General features: G+C 39.3%; 4 protein-coding genes across 6 annotated transcripts; 2 read left to right on the top strand and 2 right to left on the bottom strand.

Moving 5' to 3' along the window:
• Positions 1–80: 80 nt before the first annotated feature.
• Positions 81–5819, top strand: LOC135169663 (biotin--protein ligase). Of its 2 annotated transcripts, XM_064134849.1 has the most exons (10): positions 81–304; positions 437–688; positions 779–918; positions 1042–2748; positions 2899–3078; positions 3229–3361; positions 3463–3623; positions 4005–4119; positions 4310–4523; positions 4687–5819. In XM_064134849.1, exons 2-10 carry the CDS (start codon positions 538–540, stop codon positions 4865–4867), a joined length of 2982 nt encoding a protein of 993 aa, XP_063990919.1. In that variant the 5' UTR covers positions 81–304; positions 437–537; the 3' UTR covers positions 4868–5819. The 2 variants fall into 2 exon arrangements, with proteins under 2 accessions (XP_063990919.1, XP_063990920.1); XM_064134850.1 differs by lacking the exons at positions 81–304; positions 437–688 and having other exon boundaries at positions 780–918; positions 983–2748.
• A 290-nt stretch (positions 5820–6109) lies between these two features.
• LOC135169667 (ATP synthase subunit d, mitochondrial-like) lies at positions 6110–7326 on the bottom strand. Its single transcript, XM_064134857.1, has 3 exons — positions 7123–7326; positions 6557–6722; positions 6110–6492 (listed from the first exon to the last, which is right to left on the bottom strand). Exons 1-3 carry the CDS (start codon positions 7239–7241, stop codon positions 6259–6261), a joined length of 519 nt encoding a protein of 172 aa, XP_063990927.1. The 5' UTR covers positions 7242–7326; the 3' UTR covers positions 6110–6258.
• A 38-nt stretch (positions 7327–7364) lies between these two features.
• Positions 7365–13039, top strand: LOC135169666 (zinc finger Ran-binding domain-containing protein 2). The gene is made up of 7 exons (XM_064134856.1): positions 7365–7529; positions 8099–8342; positions 8779–8831; positions 8929–9010; positions 9316–9655; positions 9963–10114; positions 10780–13039. Exons 2-7 carry the CDS (start codon positions 8269–8271, stop codon positions 10781–10783), a joined length of 705 nt encoding a protein of 234 aa, XP_063990926.1. The 5' UTR covers positions 7365–7529; positions 8099–8268; the 3' UTR covers positions 10784–13039.
• On the bottom strand, positions 11903–19577 carry LOC135169662 (protein BCL9 homolog). 2 transcript variants are annotated; one of them, XM_064134848.1, is made up of 6 exons: positions 18040–19577; positions 17692–17900; positions 17303–17597; positions 16980–17218; positions 13420–15935; positions 11903–12609 (listed from the first exon to the last, which is right to left on the bottom strand). In XM_064134848.1, exons 1-6 carry the CDS (start codon positions 18326–18328, stop codon positions 12567–12569), a joined length of 3591 nt encoding a protein of 1196 aa, XP_063990918.1. In that variant the 5' UTR covers positions 18329–19577; the 3' UTR covers positions 11903–12566. The 2 variants fall into 2 exon arrangements, with proteins under 2 accessions (XP_063990918.1, XP_063990917.1); XM_064134847.1 differs by having other exon boundaries at positions 16980–17597; positions 18040–19576.
• Between the last annotated feature and the right edge of the window lie 102 nt (positions 19578–19679).

The raw sequence follows: 19679 nt of genomic DNA, 5'->3' as shown, positions 1-19679 counted from the left end.
CTATCTCTGCTCCCTGAAATAAATAAGAGAATCTCCTTTTTAAATCGAATTCATAAACATGCGCGCGAAAACTTGCGCATGGCGAACTACGTGAGTCAGTGGCATCTTCACATGGATCTTCCATTCCCCAATCGCTGGAAAAAAATCTGTATTCAATCGTGATAAGATAATCCCCTAAAATCAAAGGGTTAGTCATCAACACTAAGAGAATTAATACCCCCTCCAGGATTATATCACGTCATGCGTCATGAATATGAAGGAATAATTACAAGAATGACTGCGACTCAGTGCACAACTTCCATAAGTGAGTATGCAATAAACAGATTCAGAAAAAAAAATTCCCCTCAGTTGTTCCAGTAATTGTTGGATTTATTGAAAAAAGAGAACAGCTGACAACTGCTCAATCAACAATGACATCGACTCATTAATATTTCAGAATGACTTGCAGTTGAATGCTAATGAGCATTATCACTCCAGACCGATAAATTTCATCATTCAAACGGGGGAAAAAATCAGTGCATATATCAGTTATCTACTATGTTGTTGACACTATTCTACATGATATCAACATGGGTACAATCGTGGAGACTTTCATCTCTGAAGGCTCGTATAACAGCTGCCCTAAACCTTGGTCTCGATGCAAGACCATCAATTATGTTTTATATAAAACAGGATTTCACCAAAGATGGTAAACCTGAACTTCATATATTTATACCACCAATAAACATCCTCATATCATTATTAAATCAGCAATAACAATGGTTTATGCACCTTCCAGACACATGTAAAAATCCTGGTGTCAGTGGTAATGGTCAAGATTTACTGACTTCTCAATTGTGTCGTAATAAAACTGCAGCAAAACTTGGTGATCTTCTTTGGTGCCAAGGTGACAAGAGACTGTGCACCATTTATCCACTGGTATTTATCAATTTTCTTCATTTTAGTTTCTAATTATGACAATTATTTATGTCTGATATGTCAGGACAGTCAAACTCCCCTTTAAAAAGATCAACTGCAAATCTCTCCCTCCTTCTCCTCCAGCAAATAATTGACGTCAACGACTGGCTGCTCTACCCCTTCGGTCACACAACCTTCCCCCTCTACATGAACAACAACGGTCACTCATTGATCACCGAGGATTCGAAGATGCATGTGTTGATCGAGGCTGAAATCAATCACTTCCACCCAAACGCCTTCACAAAAATCGTAAAGCTCGAGGACTACGGTTTGATCGTCGCCTGGACAGTGGATAAGACCTTCGCTTTGATAATCGAGACCGATCTCGATCACATGACAAAGCTGTCAATAGCCCTGATGCAGAGCCAGTGCTTCATGAACAACGGATTTCCCCTGATGAGAATCGAGTCAGTGGAGGTGTCTGGAAGGCCCTGCAGCTACAACCTGGGGAGCACCGTCCTCCAGGACAAGAAACTTGTCGGTAAAGCCCAGTTCGAGGCTCACGTAAGTCGCCTGCAGCACTTCAGCAGCACAGCTAGACACGTCGCCCAGCAGAGAAAGCCATTCGAAATTGACAATGTACCTGGTGTAATAATATCCCCTGGGAACAATCCCCTGACCCTGCAGATGCCCACCGTACTCGAGATGAACCCACCCCCAGGTGAGGATCTGACCGATCCGTATGTTCCGGCAGAAACCGAGGGACGTATCACTCCCTCAACACCACCTCCCACACCAGCAGTCTTCAGGGAGGCGAATCAGACCACTAACACCCTGGATAACGTCTCCCTCGCCCTCACCAACAGCATCTCAACCAGTCAGCCACACCTCAACGTCCAGAACAATCGAGCTAATCCACTGAATCCAATGATTCCAGTCAATGAATCCCTCCCATCTCCAGTCACCTCGACAGTTCCGAGATCGTTCTCTTCTGATTCTCATCTGGATGCGCCCACGGAGACGTCCAGGTACTCCCCCAGGCGAGATAAATCTCAGGTGAATAGGTCAGAGTTTGATGTCTCCGTGAAGCCACCCAACGTTCTGATTCACGCAGACAGTGAAATAGCAAGGGATAATATCAAATCCATGCTGGAGTCAACTCTGAATAGAAATAAATACACAATTTACAATCTGAGTGCTGAGGAGGCGAGGAAGGACGCCTGGGTGGGCCAGACACACCTCGTCGTCGTGTGTGGAAATGTCGATGGAGAGATAAGCTCCCAGTTGCTGGAGTATCTTGTCAAAGGGGGAAAACTCTTGACACTTTGCTCGGATGCTCTCCATTCCCTTCTCCCTTCCTTCAAAACTGCTGAAGTCAGGGAACACGAGCTCGCGAGGTTCTCCTATGGCAGGTGGAGAAACGTCAGGATGATGCATCACATATTTTGCTATCAGGCCTCACCTGTGAAATCCAGGTTTTCTCAGGATCATGAGGATGGTAAGGTCAGTGCACCACAGCCACCAGTCTCAGCAAACGTTAGGGACAAGGCGGGGAGGAGTCATACGTTCCATGTGAAGGTCCTGGGGACTGAGGAGACCTGGCATACACCCAGTATTGTTCTTGCTGATCTGCTCAGCTCAGGGGGAAAGGCTGTATTCTCTCAGATTCATCTGGAAGCTGATCCCTCGCAGTATGAAGACCAGGAGGACAAGTTCAAGGCGCTCAAGGAGAGCAATCAGGCCAGATTGGAGATCATTGGGGATCTCCTGGCTACTCATCTGGGGATGGATGTCAATGCTGACATCGAGGCGCCGGTTTTTACCTCGGGGTTTTTTCTTGGGAGACATGAGGTTTGTTTGGATAAATTCCTAGATTTTCTCTAGACCTGTTATTAAATTGTTGGATCGAAATAATTTTCCATTTCCATTCAATTCTGTATTTAATGAATCATTCAATTTAAATTGTCCCGATAAAATTGTTAAGTTCCAATTTTTTTACAGCTGAAACTAGAGATGCTGGAGGGATTAAAAGATAAAATAGAGAACGACATTCTGGAGACGTCAAAGATAAAACTACAGTTCTGCGGAGCTACAACCAAAGCTGTTCCTGCCTCATCATCAATTCTGCCAATTATGCTGCATCAGTGTCCTGAAAATTTCTCCACTATTGAGTATTTCGAGGTACTTTAATGACTTTTTCATGGCGATTACTCTGACAACTGATTTGAAGATTAATAAGTAGACAATATGACTAGGACGATGAGATTAATTTTTTTTTTGTTAATTTATGATTTTTTTCTTATGTTCACACCAATGATGGACTGATTGCAGAATCTGAGAACGAAGGAACTGGGTCGTCTCGTCATTTATGGAGACGTAATGACATCGTCGATGCACGTAGTCGCTGGTCATCAGCTGCATCACGGATTAGTAGTTATTCCTCGTCAACAAACACAGGGACAAGGTCATAATTTTTATATTTAATTGACGTCCTCATTGGGAAGAATAGCAGGGGATTTATTACTAGGGAATTATGAAATAAAATGTTTGATTCTGGGTTTTTAGGTCGCAATAAAAATGTATGGCTCAGTCCCATAGGCTGTGCGATGTTCACGATGCAGATTCATGTGCCTGTGAATTCTTACATTGGTAGACATCTGTCAATAATTCAACACCTGGTAGCTGCTGCCCTTGTCTCAGCGGTTAAATCTAGACCTGGGTATCAGGTAATTACTACGAAGATCTGTTATCCTCCTATTTCTATTCATTTATTACCTTTATTGGCTGATCGTTAGCTCACCGGATACTTAAAATATTTATAACTTGATGAGTAAATGTAAATGGGCTCTTTAAACATTTTCAAAATGACGTGCAAAATTTTCAATGCCCTCGGAAAATTACGCTAATAAACATAATTTCTAAAGTTTTCTCTTATGAAGGAGTTTAAATAAGATGGCGGGAATTTCAAAAAATCCTGTGCTAGTGCCCGTCGACAACGTAGGGACATGTTATAATTACAATCATCAAGATCTTGACTTAATTATCCTCCCTGACGATGCCATAAATACTTCAATATTCTTGAATTATTCACTGGTTCTCTATTTCAGGATATTGACGTGAGACTGAAATGGCCAAACGATTTTTACGCTGGGTCTCAGACTAAAATTGGTGGACTAATCGTGACGTCTTCTATGCAGTCATCAAAAGTAATTTGTGATATCGGTAAATGAATTTTACATATCATGGCAAAAAAAAATGTAGTTAGAGAATTGGACTTGAAATTTCAGTGAAACAATTTTCAAATTTTGTTAATTAAAATTAAATTAATTGAGGGAGAAAATAGGAATTTTTAAAGCTAGCTGGTTGTTAGAAACGTAGTAATTTACTCGAAATATAATTTCATCTGTTACAGGCTTGGCAATTAATCTTTCTAACAGCCTTCCTACGCGTTGCGTAAACGACGTGATCAAGCAATACAATGAGAAACATAAAACAAAATTAGCACCTCTCACTTACGAACATTTCCTTGCAATTGTCTTCAATGAATTGGAGAGTCTCTACAATATTGTTCAAGAGGGAAATGTGGCGCATTTCTACAATCTTTATTACGAATACTGGCTGCATACGTAAGTAGAAATTAATTTCAATGCTCGAGAATTATTTTTTAATAAAAAAACCAAGAAGAGATGAGTCAAAAATTTTGGTAGATTTTTTTTTTTAATTGTGTATTATTCATCTACAATGATCAATTTCATTTATTAAACATGTTTAATATTCTTGCCCGTATAGAGATGCAGAAGTCAGTGTAATATCCGCCGATGATACAAAGCAAGAAGTGAAAATCATTGGAATCGACAATTTTGGATTTCTAGAATGTGAAGATAAAAAGGGAAAGATTTTCACAGTCCAGCCAGACGGAAACAGTTTCGATATGCTAGCAGGATTGATAGCCCCATCTCCAACAAGATAATCGATAGGATCGAATGAAAAGAGGGAGCAACAGAACAAAAATCAAAAGCCATAATAATTAAGCCATATTAAGTTATTTATCATGTGTCGTAGTATCATTCCAATAGGATAATTCCACGACATTTTACATTAGGCTGTTATAATTTAATTCTACGAACGTTCCAGCAGCTATTCAATGCTTCCGCCAACGGCCATACGACGCTTACCATTAATTACTGAATGTTAAGAGCACGTCGAGTTGTCTTGTACAAAGTTACGACCAAAGATATGTATTCGTTCTAAGTGATAGCTCAGTCTGCAGCCATATCTATTACTGTTCTTATTTATTAAAGGGGGGTTGTATTACTAGCGAGGTGATAAAGTAGTTTAGTTGATAAATTGTTAATTTTTTTTGATAGATTCTTTTCCTAATAGATGGGCAGAAAAACTATCAGGTTTCTTCTGTAAACAAATCTATCCCATCAAAATGCTGCAAAGGTGCATAACATGAAAGAATATGGTGCACAAAATAGTTTGTTCAAATAGAATTAAAACAGCAATATGAAGTGAATATTACGGACATTTTCTGGGTTTTTCATTATTTTCTCGTGTGATCATTCGTCTCCATTCAACGGGTTCGTTTTCTTCGGTTTGTTCTTGCGGTAGTGATGGAGAGTAAACTGAGACTTTATTTTCTCCCTTCAGATGTGCTATCAAGAATTAAACATTGTTATACAACATTACCTTGAAGTACGAGGATGGTCTACTACAGTTCACCCGTTTTGAGACTAATATATAAGTGTCAATTTTATATAATCTAGTGGATCTGTTGAATCAAAATGTCGAAATTTATCTCACATGTCTATTAAATGTTGTCTGTTGAAACACTATTTTTTCTTCATTGGCTGAATATGAAAACGGTCCTTTTAGGGAGTACTTACGATTTACCTGAATAAACATAACAGTCAGTACAATTCTACAGTTGTCAAATTTCATAACTGCATTGTCCCATTCCATTTGCCATCAAGTCATATTTCTCACGAGCAATGACGTAATGTCAAGAGATTTTTTTATTAAAAAAAACCCTATCGTGAGAATAGTTCCTTAATTTGATTACATTAATTCTTCAAAATGAATGAAGTCTTTAAATGAATGATTAATCAAACGATTAAATCCAGTTTTCACCAACTGATTAACTTCAGTTAATTTACATTGAGTTGATGTCAATTAGTGTAAAAAATAATTATCGATCCAGTGAAAAAAATTGCTAGTATATTACCATGACTTTATTCTTCAATATGAATTCGGAAAATTACCAGTTACAAACTGGCCTGAATTATACATTGTTCTGAATGACATAATTTTACACGATTATTCCTCGGAATCCGCTTTACTACAATGTACAATGATAATTTAATGCTCCTCTGGCTCAGGTATTTTCTCTGGCTCATCACCGGGCTGGTACTCTTTAATATGTGGCCAGAGTGTTGGTTTGTCTGGACTCCAGGCCTCATCTGGATAAGTCATAGCAAAATCTTCCATCGTCATTTTTTCAAATGGAATAAGGCCCTCGACACGAGTAATCTCAGACTGGTACTCCGCGATTTGCTTATCAGCTTCTTGTATAAAGTCCTTCACTTTTTGTTCCTGAGAAGATACAACTTATTAACAAATGTCAAAGAACATTTTCAACTTATCTTGTAATACCCACAGCTACTTGTGCTTGTTGATCAATGATTGCGGTGTAGGTGTCAGCTGGGTAGGGCACCTTCAGGTTCTCATATTCTCTCTGGAAGGTATCAACCATCGGACCAGTGATAGTTTTCTTGTAGTGTGCCCAGTCGATTGCTGGGACACTCTCAGGGAACTCTTCCATTCTAAAAATTAAGGGCCCTAATTAGGCTTCACTCATCTTTTGAAGAAATTGTTCAATTTAATTAGGAATTAAAATTAATGTAACGATTTATTCTGAATGAATAGAGTCTGTCAGAAAACGATTAAAGGATTAAATTCTAATTAATTCTGGGCCATGAAAGAATCATAAACTTCTGAAAATCTGATTTGGAGGTTAGGTCTTCCTTCATCCATTGATTCTTGCCATCCACCTGATGGAAGTGACAGACATTTGCCTCAACAACAATGCGAAAAAAAATATGAACAATGGGTCAACAGAACAAATTAATGACTTAGAAATTTTGGCCCACAAATTAACAATTAAATCGACAGTGGACGAGGAAATTATGTAACGATATGAAATAGAATTTTCCCCAGACTTACCGTCGGAGGAAACCATCGGATTTTGCTTTGAAGGCTGTGAAAATGGGTTTATCGGCTTCGGAAAGACGTGCAGTAATTGCACTCCAGTCAATAGACTTGATGGCCCTTCGTCCTGCCATTTTCTTGAATTAAAATGATAGAAAATAATCCGCAAACTCCCACAATCTTCGGTGGATTGATTGAGGACAGTCCCAGAACAATGGCGGATTCACATGTCGAGCGACAAAACTACCCTACAAATTCAATATGGCGGATGGTAAAAACACTCTGACATCTGCAGGGTAGGGATTATTCTCTCCTGCATACCGGTGTTGAAGAGTTATTATTGAATTGAATTGACTTTTTCTCACATATCAAGGGGATTATTTCCATTTTTTACCGGTGGAATTGTTGTCGCGCATATACAGGTAACTACACACCACCTTTTAAGCGACTTATCCCGAGTATTTTGCGGAGAATCCACTGTAAAATTTTGGCATAAAATTTGGGGACATTAGATTAAATGAACGACAATCATTTCTCTTTGTGATTATTTTTAAAAAATTATTTTCCCTTTCTTTCTTTTTTGTGACGTTCTGACAATTTTCCACTCAAATGTTGGCTCCACAATAAACAACATTTTCCACTGGAAAACCATCTGGTGCAAATGAAAATCCGTTCATTACATTGAATCAAGTCCCCACATTCTCACGCGATTAAATTTATTCAGTGAATCAAAATTAATTTAGGATATTGTCGATTATTGAGAGAATCCCATCAGAATTGTGAGGAATAAATTCTGCTAATTTTTCATGAAATTTCTGTACACAATTTCAATTGCAATTTTTTTCGTAGCAATCACTTTTTGCTTCTCGATGACGTTTCACTAATTCTCCTCTGAATTGTTTGCAGATGAATAAAAACGACTAGGAAACCATTTCATGCAAAACTTTTATTGTCTAGACTTTCGCCTAAAAATTAATGTAACTTTCTACAGAACTGGTAACTCTCGATGAACTCGAGGACTATCATCAACTGGAGGGAATTTTCTGATGTTTACTGCACCGTGTAGAGCCATGAACGTGTGATTAATTCGACAGTTTTGAGCTCGTTTAATATTATTGGATAAAACCAGAATTATCCAGAGGTGGAAATAACTTTTGAAGGATGGATGGCAGTAAAGTTGAAGAGGACAACCACCAGCGGATCAACGATGGCGATTGGGTCTGTCCAGATTCCCAGTACGTATTTGTTATTTGATTAATTAATAATTTAATATTCAATTAAATGATCCATATAAAAATTAATTACGTTCCACATTCATTTGACTATTAATCAGAATTTTGGATATCAATTATTGCAATGTTCTGAATGTCGATGAAGTTATTTCAATCTAAAGCAATATCAACCAAAAATTCCTTCGATATAAAAGAATCTGATGATTCCCGGCCATGCAATTTACTACTCAATTGCAAAGTGAAGGACAGCAGGGCTCAATAAATTCCATATGATAATCGATAGCTTGATATTGATAGAGTAAATACCAACGAATTTTTTTGTCATTCCTAACTATTTTTTACACTCCGAATGAGGCCCAAATTATTCTTTAAAATATGTCCTCTAGAAAAATTTAAAAACTGAGTGTTCCTCGTATTAATATTTCTCTTGATTTTCCAGATGTGCCAACATCAATTTTGCCAGGCGAAGCTCTTGCAATCGATGCGGAAAAGGTAGTTATAACTCACCAAGGAAATCTCTAATAGATATCTTTATTTGGAATCACCAGAATAAATAACTAAATTCTCTTGAATCTGAATTTTGATGCAGACAGGGGCGAGTCCTCGAAGAAGAAAAAATTGGGACAGGAGATAGGGAAAGTAGCTGCTGAAAAAAGCAGAGGTCTGTTCAGGTAATGAAATTATTATTTTCTTCCCCCCATCTCTCCAATTTTTTTTTTCATAATAATATAAGTCCGATAATCAAACGACCCAAGTCTAGGTCCAGATTTCGAGGAATACCTCGGAATCCTAGGGAAATAGTGCAATTGTTGTCAAGACATTTTTTGTACCTCTCAGTTCGCTGTGTCAACAATTTTATGATACGAAATCAATTCAAATAAACTCTGTTGTCAGAATAGGATTTTTTAATTTATAATTAATTTTTATTTCCCAGGATTTGGCATTACTGATGATTTTTGTCACTTGTTAATTTCAGTGCTGACGATTGGCAATGCAGTAAATGTGGGAATGTCAATTGGGCACGACGACAACAGTGTAACATGTGTAATGCACCGAAATTCGGTGAAGTAGAAGAAAGAACTGGATATGGCGGTGGATATAATGATCGAGGAGTGGTGGAGTATAAGGAGCGAAGGGACGATGATGATGACGAGTATGACGAGTTTGGCAGGCGAAAGAAGAAGAGAAAAATGGATAGATCAGACGATGACTCCAAGGAGTCATCCAAGTACAGTAGTCCACCTCGAAAAATAAGTTCTGAGGATAAGTTTGGAGGAACTGATGATCCTGTGGTACATGGGGATGCTAAAAATCATGTAAGTATCCTTTTCTGCTGATTTTTTCAATTATTAAGGAATCATTCAGTTAATTCTGGCAATTTCTGTTAAATCGCATTAAATTCAATTTTTTATTTCGTTTCATTTAAATTAAATTGTCCGAGAAATTTCGTTTTCGTTTCAATACTAATGTCGATGACGTAATTATATTCTGGATTTCCATACTCAATTAAAAATTATGAATTTATGAATAGGAAAAAAATATATTTTCAATTTACATTTAAAAAATTATAATTTTTACTTTCAAATGATTCATTTAGTTGATAGACATTTATTTGTCTTTCAGTTTGATGGCAATGAGGATTCAGAAGTCAAGCGAGGCGACGAAGACGAGGAAGAAGCAGGAGACGATGAGGAGGACGATGAGGACGATGGTGATGGAGATTTATCAAAATATGACCTCAGTGAATGGGACGATTATGTACCTGAGAAGAAAAGGTACTGCTCCATCCCCACAAAATGATTATTATATCATTTTTACACGTGCAATGGCAGTTGTCACTATCACAGTTTCATATCGGAAAACTAATAGGGCAATTGTGCTGAGAATAGCACAGCGATTCTCACGTGTAAGCTATTATTTACCTCCGAGAGGCGACAATCATTATTTTTTTTCTTTAGAGGATCGTTATAGGGGGGAAACCTATGAAAGAAAATTGCTGGCAACTCATATTGATTGATACTTCAGTTTAATTCAGGGAGGGAGAGCTACTCTGGAGGAATTCTTTGAATTTCGATGAGCAATTTGTTTGAAAAAGATTTTTTAAAGAGATGAGAATGTTAAAAGCTATTTGGGGACAAATTATATATTTTTTAATTGTTGCAGAAGGTCCTTGAATTTAAAAGGAATTCATCCCCGTTCCATCAACTTCGATACATCCTCATCCATTCGGATAAATTAAATGGACGAAAATTAATTCTCATTCGTAATCCATCTCCAAAATTGATCCTTCCTTTCTCATTTCTTGTATTACCAAACTGAATTGGTGCAATTCAATTTGCTTAACGAGTGGAGTTGCAACGATTTACGATTTCTACGGAAAACATTTCACCACTGGCTCAAGCAATTTTATTAATCTCTCAACGTGATTGAATGATTTCAGGTGAAAGTCGTTCTGTGAACAACCATGAGTTTGGAAGCTCGATAACAGTCAACAATTGCGCAAACACGTTTAGTTACTTTCCAAAGTTATATCTAGATAATTACGAGTATTTGAAAAACACTTGAAAATGCCTAGAGCTCGACGAGACAGTGAGAAACATCCGCAATAGAGTTGTGAACGTTACAATCTGGGCTAATGAATGTAGCTGTTGAAGTATTTATAGATTTCGAGGAAACTCAAGAAAAGAAAAAAATATAACAATTATGGCGCTTCCTTCATTGGCTCAATGCTTTATCGGCTCATCTGATTTTTCAGAATATAATTGTTCACGTTATTTTAGAATCAGAAAATTATCAGTAACAAAAATGTGCAGAACAAGGCGATTTTCACATCTTTATTAATATTGAATTATCTCGATACTGAGTCGATTTAGGGGAAAATGTCATGAAACATTTGTTATAACAAATTTAATTCACCACAAAAAAGATCTCATGACATTTTCTCCTGAATTCACTCGTTTGTGAGGTAAATTGCACAATTAACAAAAATGTCGAACTTGACACTGATGTGAGGGGGAATAAAATGGGCCTTTTTTCATCGGAAATCGTCTAAATGGATTTTAATTATTGATAAGGTTTCGATAAATAGCGTAGATAGGAAAATTGTTTTCTAAACGATTTTCGTAGAGGAATTTGAGAGCCACATAAAAGTTTTCCATATCAATTACGATATGTTCTTTAGGTTCTGATATATTCCTCGAAAACTACCGCAGCAATATTACTGCTGTCAAGATATCGATGCAAGAAGATCAATTTTACCTCCCCTCCCCGTAACCACAAATTCACTGATATCTCCCCTGATACCTGTGAAGCACAGCAAAATAATTAGGAAAATGTATCTATGTGCGCTTTCGTAAGATAAAAAAAATATTGCTCATTTCACTTGAACTAATTCAAGAGTAGAAAATTGATCAATACTAAACTTATAATGACATATGGATATACATTTTGCAGTAGACTATACCTCTAACGAGATAAAAAGAAAAGCAACAAAAAGTGATTTCGAGAGCCCTGCGAAGTATTGCATAAAAAGAAAAGTAAAAAAAAATGTTTTCACGTACTGATTTTTCTTGTAAATATCTTTATTTTATTTCATTCATAATAAAAATCATTCATCAACAACATAATTGTTCTTATTCAATTAATTTTTATTACTATAATTAATTATTTTATTCAATTTTTCTTATAGGATTATTAAATGGGCTAAGTGAAGTCATGATTATGCACAGAGTTGGTCACAAAGTATTTTTTTCATTTACGTTTTTCTCATCTCTTTATTTGTTTTTATTTTAAAATTTGTGTTTAAATTTTTCATCTTCTGAGGAAGGAAAATAATGGGAGAATGGAAATTATTAATTAAGAAGTTATGCTCAATTGGATGCTTATAAGTATAACTCGAATATATGTACAAATATGAATTTGAGCTTTTTGTGACTGCGTCTTTTTTTTTAAAAAGTTATTTTGTCGAGTTTTTCTTTTATTTCACAATAGTGACAACGGAAGAATAAATTACCGTTAAACATATTTATTTATGTTGTTTTGGTGGACAGTTGAGGCCGCATTCACCACCAAGACAAATGTCTCGAAAATTTCCATTAGCATCGACTACGCTGGAGGTCTTTCACATGGAACGGTACCACTCGTAACAATAAATGAATAAACATTCCGTAAAATAATTTCCAATAATCGGTTATCCCTCAGTATTATCATTTTGCAACAACACCCCTCTCACATACGACTATTCCTGGCCCAATAGGGAGTTTGAGTTGTACTACAAAGAGGAGAATGAAAGGAATTAAAAACAACCTGATTTTACACAAATATTTACATCATTCTTTCGTTCCTTATTTTCTTTCATTTTTTTTTTTTCATTTTGTCAATCAATAATTTACACTCATCGCACCGGCAAAAATTTCGGTTAATTCATTTCACTTTTTTTCTCGTAATTATCTCATTTCATTTAATTTCATACAAAGTTATATATTGCACGGAGAATTGTTTCTGCAATTGGAAATTCAAAAAATACGAAACAAAGACATTGATGGACGACAGAATTTGACAAACTGCCCTTTTATCTCATAAAAATTTTACAAGAAAAATAATCATAGTAGAAAAAATGTAAATTCGGGAGTGAAGTGGCTCGGTCGATATTTGATTTTATTTTGAAAATAAATCGATTCAAGAGTTGAACAGGACGAAATTGTTTTCTACGATTTTTTAACTAGACATTTTTAATAAAAGAATTTATTATCCAATTCGTTAGGGAAATTATTGAACGCATTGAAAATGATTTAATTTAATTGTTGTCACGAAAAGCAAATTTTCGTGAATGGAGAATATTTTTGCGCTACAAAAATCCCTTTTCAACCTAAAAATATAAAATTCACATTTAAAAATATTGATTATTGAACCAAAAAATGAGCATAATGAAAAAAAACATTTTTTTATGGAAAAGTATAGATTAATTCTTTCCCACATACAGACGTTTCTTCACGAACATCATCAAACTCCACCAATGGACACTTCGCTCCCGAAAAATCCCTCCCAAAAAACATAATCCCCTCATTATGAATTATCTTACTTGGGTATGAAGAATTGCTGATGCGAATGAGAATTGCCAGTTGGATGAATATTAGGATGTGGTGGTGGTGGTTGTGGTGGTCCAGCGGCTCTCGATCCCGTAGCATAAAGTTGTTGTTGAAAATTATGAAACTGTTGTGCATAATTAGGATCAGCCATGCTAGGTCCCCCAGCAAAGGGGCTATTCTTAAAATTACTGCTGCCCCCACCCATGCTAGGTGGTAATGGTTGTGTTGTATCAGGTGGTGGTCCAAGTCCCATAGGGCTCCCCTTGCTCCCAGGTACATACATCCCCGGATTCTGTTGATTACCAACTTGTTGTGCCATATCAGGAGGGAAGACTTTATCAGGATCCATGGGACTCCCTGGAAATACTCCACCACCCACCATATGCTGCATCCTCATGATATTGGGCTGTGGCCTCATATTGCCAAGCGCTGGCCTCATCCCCCCATGAGGGCTGTTAATCTGTCCATCCATTCTGGGTGGTCCTCCACCCATTCCAGGAAGGCCACCAGGGCCCATATTCATTCCTGAATGTGGCCCTCCCATATTATTCGGCATACACCCATTCGGAAAATACGGTAAATTAACCGATGGCGAAGACATTTTGCTCTCCATATTCTGCATCGGTGGATTTGTAAATCTCTGGAGAAAATTTAAATCCAAATTGGAAGGACCCCTGGGTGGATGGCCAACATTGGGCCTGGCTGGTAAGTACTGTATTGTATTGGGTGCACTAGGTTTAACCTGTATATTAGCTCCATTGTATGGACTGGGCCCAACATTATGTCCCATCAATCTCGGTGGTGGTACATGCTCACTCCCTGGATATCCTCCAGGAACATTGTGCCCCGGCATCATTCCATGGCCCATCATTCCATGAGAGATCTTGGTGGGTCCAATGGTGGGACTACCAGTATGAGATGTCGTTGGACTGTAGCTGGTGGGTGGACCCCCGGGCATTCCCATGCACATTCCAACATCACTGGGCTCATTGACAGGCCCCAAATGGCATCCATTCAGTTCACCCCCCATCTGCATCATGTGCATCCCATGAGGACCCCCAAAAGGCATCATATTGCCTCCATGCATGGGCCCATCGTTCCCCAGTGCATTACTAGCTGCTGTATTCGTTAGCTGCTGACTCATCTGTGCCAATGATGTTATTGGATCAAAATGGTTGGCATTCATGCCACCCATTCCCCCCATTCTGCTTCCAATATTGTTGGGATTGAGGGGAACGTTGTCCGGCTGGCTGACGTTTACTGGAGGCCTGCTGCAGGGGAAGGCATTCATCTGGCCCATGGGGACTCCACTATTGCTCTGATTATTCTGCTGATTAATCTGGGACTGCTGGGGATTCTGGGGTGCTTGGGACTGCTGTGGTGGCATCTGCGATTGCATTTGCGACTGTATTTGGGACTGCTGGGACACCTGTTGAGGTGGTTGTTGCTGTGGCTGACTCATATCCTTGGAAGATGGCGACGATGTCTCCTGCTTTGTACTCGGTGACGCTGGTATTGTTCTCGGTGGTCCCATACTATCACCAAGACTCGGATTCATTGGAACTGGACTACTCTGTGCACTTGCCGATGTCTTGTTATTATTGTTGTTATTGTTATTGTTGTTGTTCTGTTTGTTATCGACAGGCGTTTGAGGAGCACCACCTGGTGTGTGGGGTGTATGAGGTGTGTGGGGACTGTGAAGTGATCCACCGAAGCCTCGATTCATGCTCTCTATCGTAGGACTCGTCCCCTCTGTTCTACCTGGAAATTGATTGCTGTTGTCTAGGGGGGCTGGAAGCATTCGACTTGACAAGTCTTGATTATTTGTCGTATTGGTGGCTGATTGAAGACTGTTGTCCTTTAGACTAGTGTTCGGTTGTTTTTGAATCGTCAACTCCTGTCCATCAAAAGTATTCATGTACTGAATCTGCTGGGGACTTGGAACTGGCATCAAATTCGCCTCCTTGACACCTGGAGCATTGTGCGCCTGTTGCTGCTGTTGTTGCTTCTGTTGTGCGAGATTCTGGAGTGTTCGACAGAACATTCCCTCGACATTGGAGGGAGGATTCGTGGGGAAATCCAATTGGGGATCTTTCTGGGGAGTTGTATTGCTCGGACTCAGGGAGGATAAATGCGAGTGGGAGACGGGTGTACCTGGATTACTGTGATTCAGTCGAGATGGAGGGACTGATGATGATGGCTGGCTCACGGGGGTTGGGGAGTCCTGACTAGTCGGACTCTGTCCCGGCAGATGACCTGCTCGGGGGGCATTCAGTTGGAATTGACGATTACAGTCGGCTGGTGAATTCAGGGCTGAACTTGCACGAGGTGAGGGTAGGGAGAGGTTTGAGGTGGGATTATTTGGGGAGGAGGGGTTTGGACTTGGAATCGCTATGGGGACACTCGCAGAACGCGCTGTCTGATGATATGGGGGTGGGGGGCCTTGACTCCGGGGTACACCACCTACCATTCCAGAACCACGAAGGGAACCGGGACTCCCTACGCCCACCTGGAATCGAGAAGATTTTTTTTAGGATTACTGGGGAGTTTCGAAGATTTAAACTATTTAAATAATTTATTCATAGGTAAAGAACGTGTGATTCACGAAATATTGTCGAGTGATGTTCCGAACGAAGACTTTTCTCGAATTGCCAGCAGCTCCTTGGAGATTTAACCCTAAAATAACTCTTCCATAAGATAATTACCTGATTCCCAGTTCACCTCGAGTTTTCGGATGAATTCAAGAATTTGATTAATTTGCTATTGAAATAGAGGATAATGTAATTATCGGAAGATATTTCTCCCCGATTGAATGAATTCCGGGAAAATTAGTGGCTGATCAATAACATTTTGTCTAATTAAATTTTCAGTGAATCAGTTTAGTCGAAAAAAAATGCCACCTAATGAACGGTAAATGAATTTTCAAGGATGGAGAATCACATTGAGCCTTTATAATACCCATATCTCTTGAATTGAGAAGTAAAAATAATGAAGGAAGGGTCAGAGATGCACGTGCAAATCTATCAAAAGGCGTTCCCTATTCATCGATATTCTTCCCACTCCCTTGAATTTCTCCCTTTCAAAGACATGCAGAATAATGCGGGAGTGTAGTTCAAGCTCATTTCATTTGAAGCCAACTCTACTCTAGTGTGAGTTTTTGATGAATGTCTTCGAATGTAAAGGGAAGAGAAGGTAAAGGAGTGAGTTTTTCAAAGAAATTTTTTTGTGAAATCAAATGGGGGCTGCAACAGCGTAAGGGCCCTGTTTCTCAGAATTCAACGTTTGTCAAAGGCGACGAGATGCGTCAAACAAATTTCGTTCCAAAGAACTGGTGTTTCTGATAATTATCTTTGAATTTAAAATGAAGTTTCATAATTTCCTGGACAAGTCAATGGTAATTATAGAGAACAGAAAGGAAGAGAATGATATCAATGAACTTCTAGTTGAGTTCTAGTTCACCTCCAGATACCATAAAAATAATTGCAATTTTTAAATATGAAAAGTGATTAAAAAATCGTCTAATTATGGGATAAAAATCATCTGTAAAAATTACCTTATTCTTTCCATCCAAAAATGAATGTTGCAGCTTGTGCCACTCCATATTCGTCGAACAAGGACCCCCAGGTGTACTAACAGGAGGAACATTGCCAGCTGGAGGCACATGGGCTGGATCGAGCAGGCCAGTTGAGTCGTCCTTCTGTTCTGGGAAGAGCATCATCTGCAGTTTACCAATGGTAGCGAGCTGTGACTCCCTGTGTTGTCTCTGCTGAGGTGTTAAATTCTCATCTGGAACTTTAACACCCTGGAGTGATGGCTGGAGAGCACCAGGGCTCGTTCTACCGAGTAAATTAGGACTCTGTCCCATTGCTGGATTACCAGGTGGTTGACTGTTGGTCGGTTGATTACCCGGTGAACTTGGACCGAGACAAGGCACATCTATATTCGTATCATCGAGTGTCGATTCAGCTGCATTGCTGCCGTTTAAATTACGAAGGTTGGGCTGATCGTTCCAAAATGGAGCTGTTGGATCCAGTGGTGGCAAGTCGCTTGGCTGCTCTGGGGGAAAGGTAGGAGTTGGGGGCTGATGCTGACCCTTCTGCTTCATCATTGCAATGTTGTTTAACCATTGCGCTGGATTTTGTCGGAATTGATTCATCTTCGTCGGATGTTTCTGGAAAAATATTTATAAAGTTCATGTTGAAGTTGAATTGCATTTCCTCGCTTTCCATTGCAATTAACTTATCAATAAATTTCATGAAACTTACTTCAAGATATTTCTTCGTCTGTGGTTGTGAACAGTGGTAGGCAACGATCGAGGGAAATTGTCCCTGAAGCACCGCTTCAGCTCCCTTATTAGCCCATTGCGTCGAGAACACAAAAATCTGGCTTTGCTGCTGCATATACTGGGCTTCTCCACAGCTACCACCGCCCATTTGTTTACCCAGAACATTGCTAACTAATGGCTGAATGTTATCTGCAAATAAAATACCGAATATAATGTTAGAACTCCCAACAAAACATCGCCATTCCACATAACCCCAAATTCTCCTCTAACCCTTCCCAACCTCACCTCACCCCCTGTAGCCCTTCCAAACCCCAAAAACCTCACTCACCAGTCGTCAAATCATCATTTGCGTTGCTATGCTCACTCTCCTGTTTAACCGAATTTAGCATAGTCTGATTTCCGGTGCCATTCTGATTGTCGATGGGCATACTCCCATCCCCGTTACCCTGATCCAAGCCAGCATCTCTCTGACCATCATTCCCATCATCACCAGTTGCATCCTCGTGATTTCCCCCATTGCCCTCCTCCTTGATTTTAACCCCATCTCCCTCAGTCTCCTCCTTAACCACCGCACTTGGTATGCAATTCTGTTCGTTCTGTTTTTTCTCTGTTTTCATTTTACAGCGTTTTGCTAATAACTTTCCATCCACCGAGCAAACAAAATCATTTTCATCACTCTCTCGAGCACCTCTTTCCTCTGGTTAATCTGGTAAATCGTCTCCTCTTTCAATTGTTTACAGTGCACTACTGGAATTCCATAGACTCCAAGAGTCCAATAGTGAGGTTAACAACGGTGGAACGGAGTGATTTCGGTGTGGGTACAGCAGGCAATCGCCAGATTCACCGAATAATTAATATAAAAATGAAAACAACTCAACACAAATCTTCTCACACACGAGTATTAATTCATAACTCGAGTATTAAATCAGGAAACCCTCAGTAATGAACTTTTTGCCTCAACAACTCTGTTGCATACTGAGCATTCCAAAGCCCACGAAAAAAAAAAAAAATCTCCCCCCCCCAACACCACCGTACACTTATTGTTTTCACCTCGATTTCATTCCAACACCGAATAATAAATACAACAATGAAATAACCACAATCAACTGGGAGACAACTGATTTAATCCATAAAAACGAGTACTAATAACTTGTCAAGTTGGCACACACAGAAGTTACACTACTTCCTCCTTCTTTTTTTTTTTATTTCCTTGACTCTTTCTCAAATATGCAAGTGTTACTCCAAATGTCACCCCCTCAGCATCGAGAAGAGAGGATAGAAGGCGACGATTGGGATTAAAGCGCGCGGTGGCGGCGGCGGTGGCGGCGGCCTCCTTGCAACCTTGCCTCCTCTCTTTGCACCTCAAAACACTCTCTCTCACTTCAACTCGTCAACTCTTCCCATGAAACAGTCCCTCTCACACCACTAAAACCCAATCTCGCGCGTCTTTACCCACAATCCACGTTTTCATAAAACTGTTGTTTAATTGCTCGACGAGGGAGAGGGGGAAGGTATTTTTTTCTGTCGTTCTGGAGGGGTTAGGGCACCACTGAGAGGTGGATTAGTCACTTGGGACCAGGGGGGGGACTGTTTATCCCGGGGGAATTCAGACTTTTCGATATTTTGTGATGCTCCGGGCCAACATTTTATTTGTCACTTCATGGTCGCCTTTTGATTATTTATTTTCTTTTACTCACGGCTGCCAACAGCCAGTCGAAAAGTTGGCCAGCCGTCTCTCAAGCAAATATGCAACTGAGGGGAATGCACAGATGCACCTGATGAGGCGAAACCAGAGGAGAGTCTCCAACAAATGGTTCCTCCATTTTTTAAAATCATTTCTTTTTTTCGCTTTCGTTTAATTCTCGTTTTTCAGTTGTTCGGTGGATGGTGGGGGATGGGGGAGGGAATAGTTGGACATGCAGGGGTGGTGGTGACTATTTTTGTCTCCCTTCGGTCAACGATTCCACG

This window comes from Diachasmimorpha longicaudata, chromosome 15 (assembly GCF_034640455.1).
Source record: "Diachasmimorpha longicaudata isolate KC_UGA_2023 chromosome 15, iyDiaLong2, whole genome shotgun sequence".
NCBI classification, from domain to species: domain Eukaryota; kingdom Metazoa; phylum Arthropoda; class Insecta; order Hymenoptera; family Braconidae; genus Diachasmimorpha; species Diachasmimorpha longicaudata.
The sequence above is the reverse complement of the archived record's forward strand: the minus strand, read 5'-3'. Positions and strand labels throughout refer to the sequence as shown.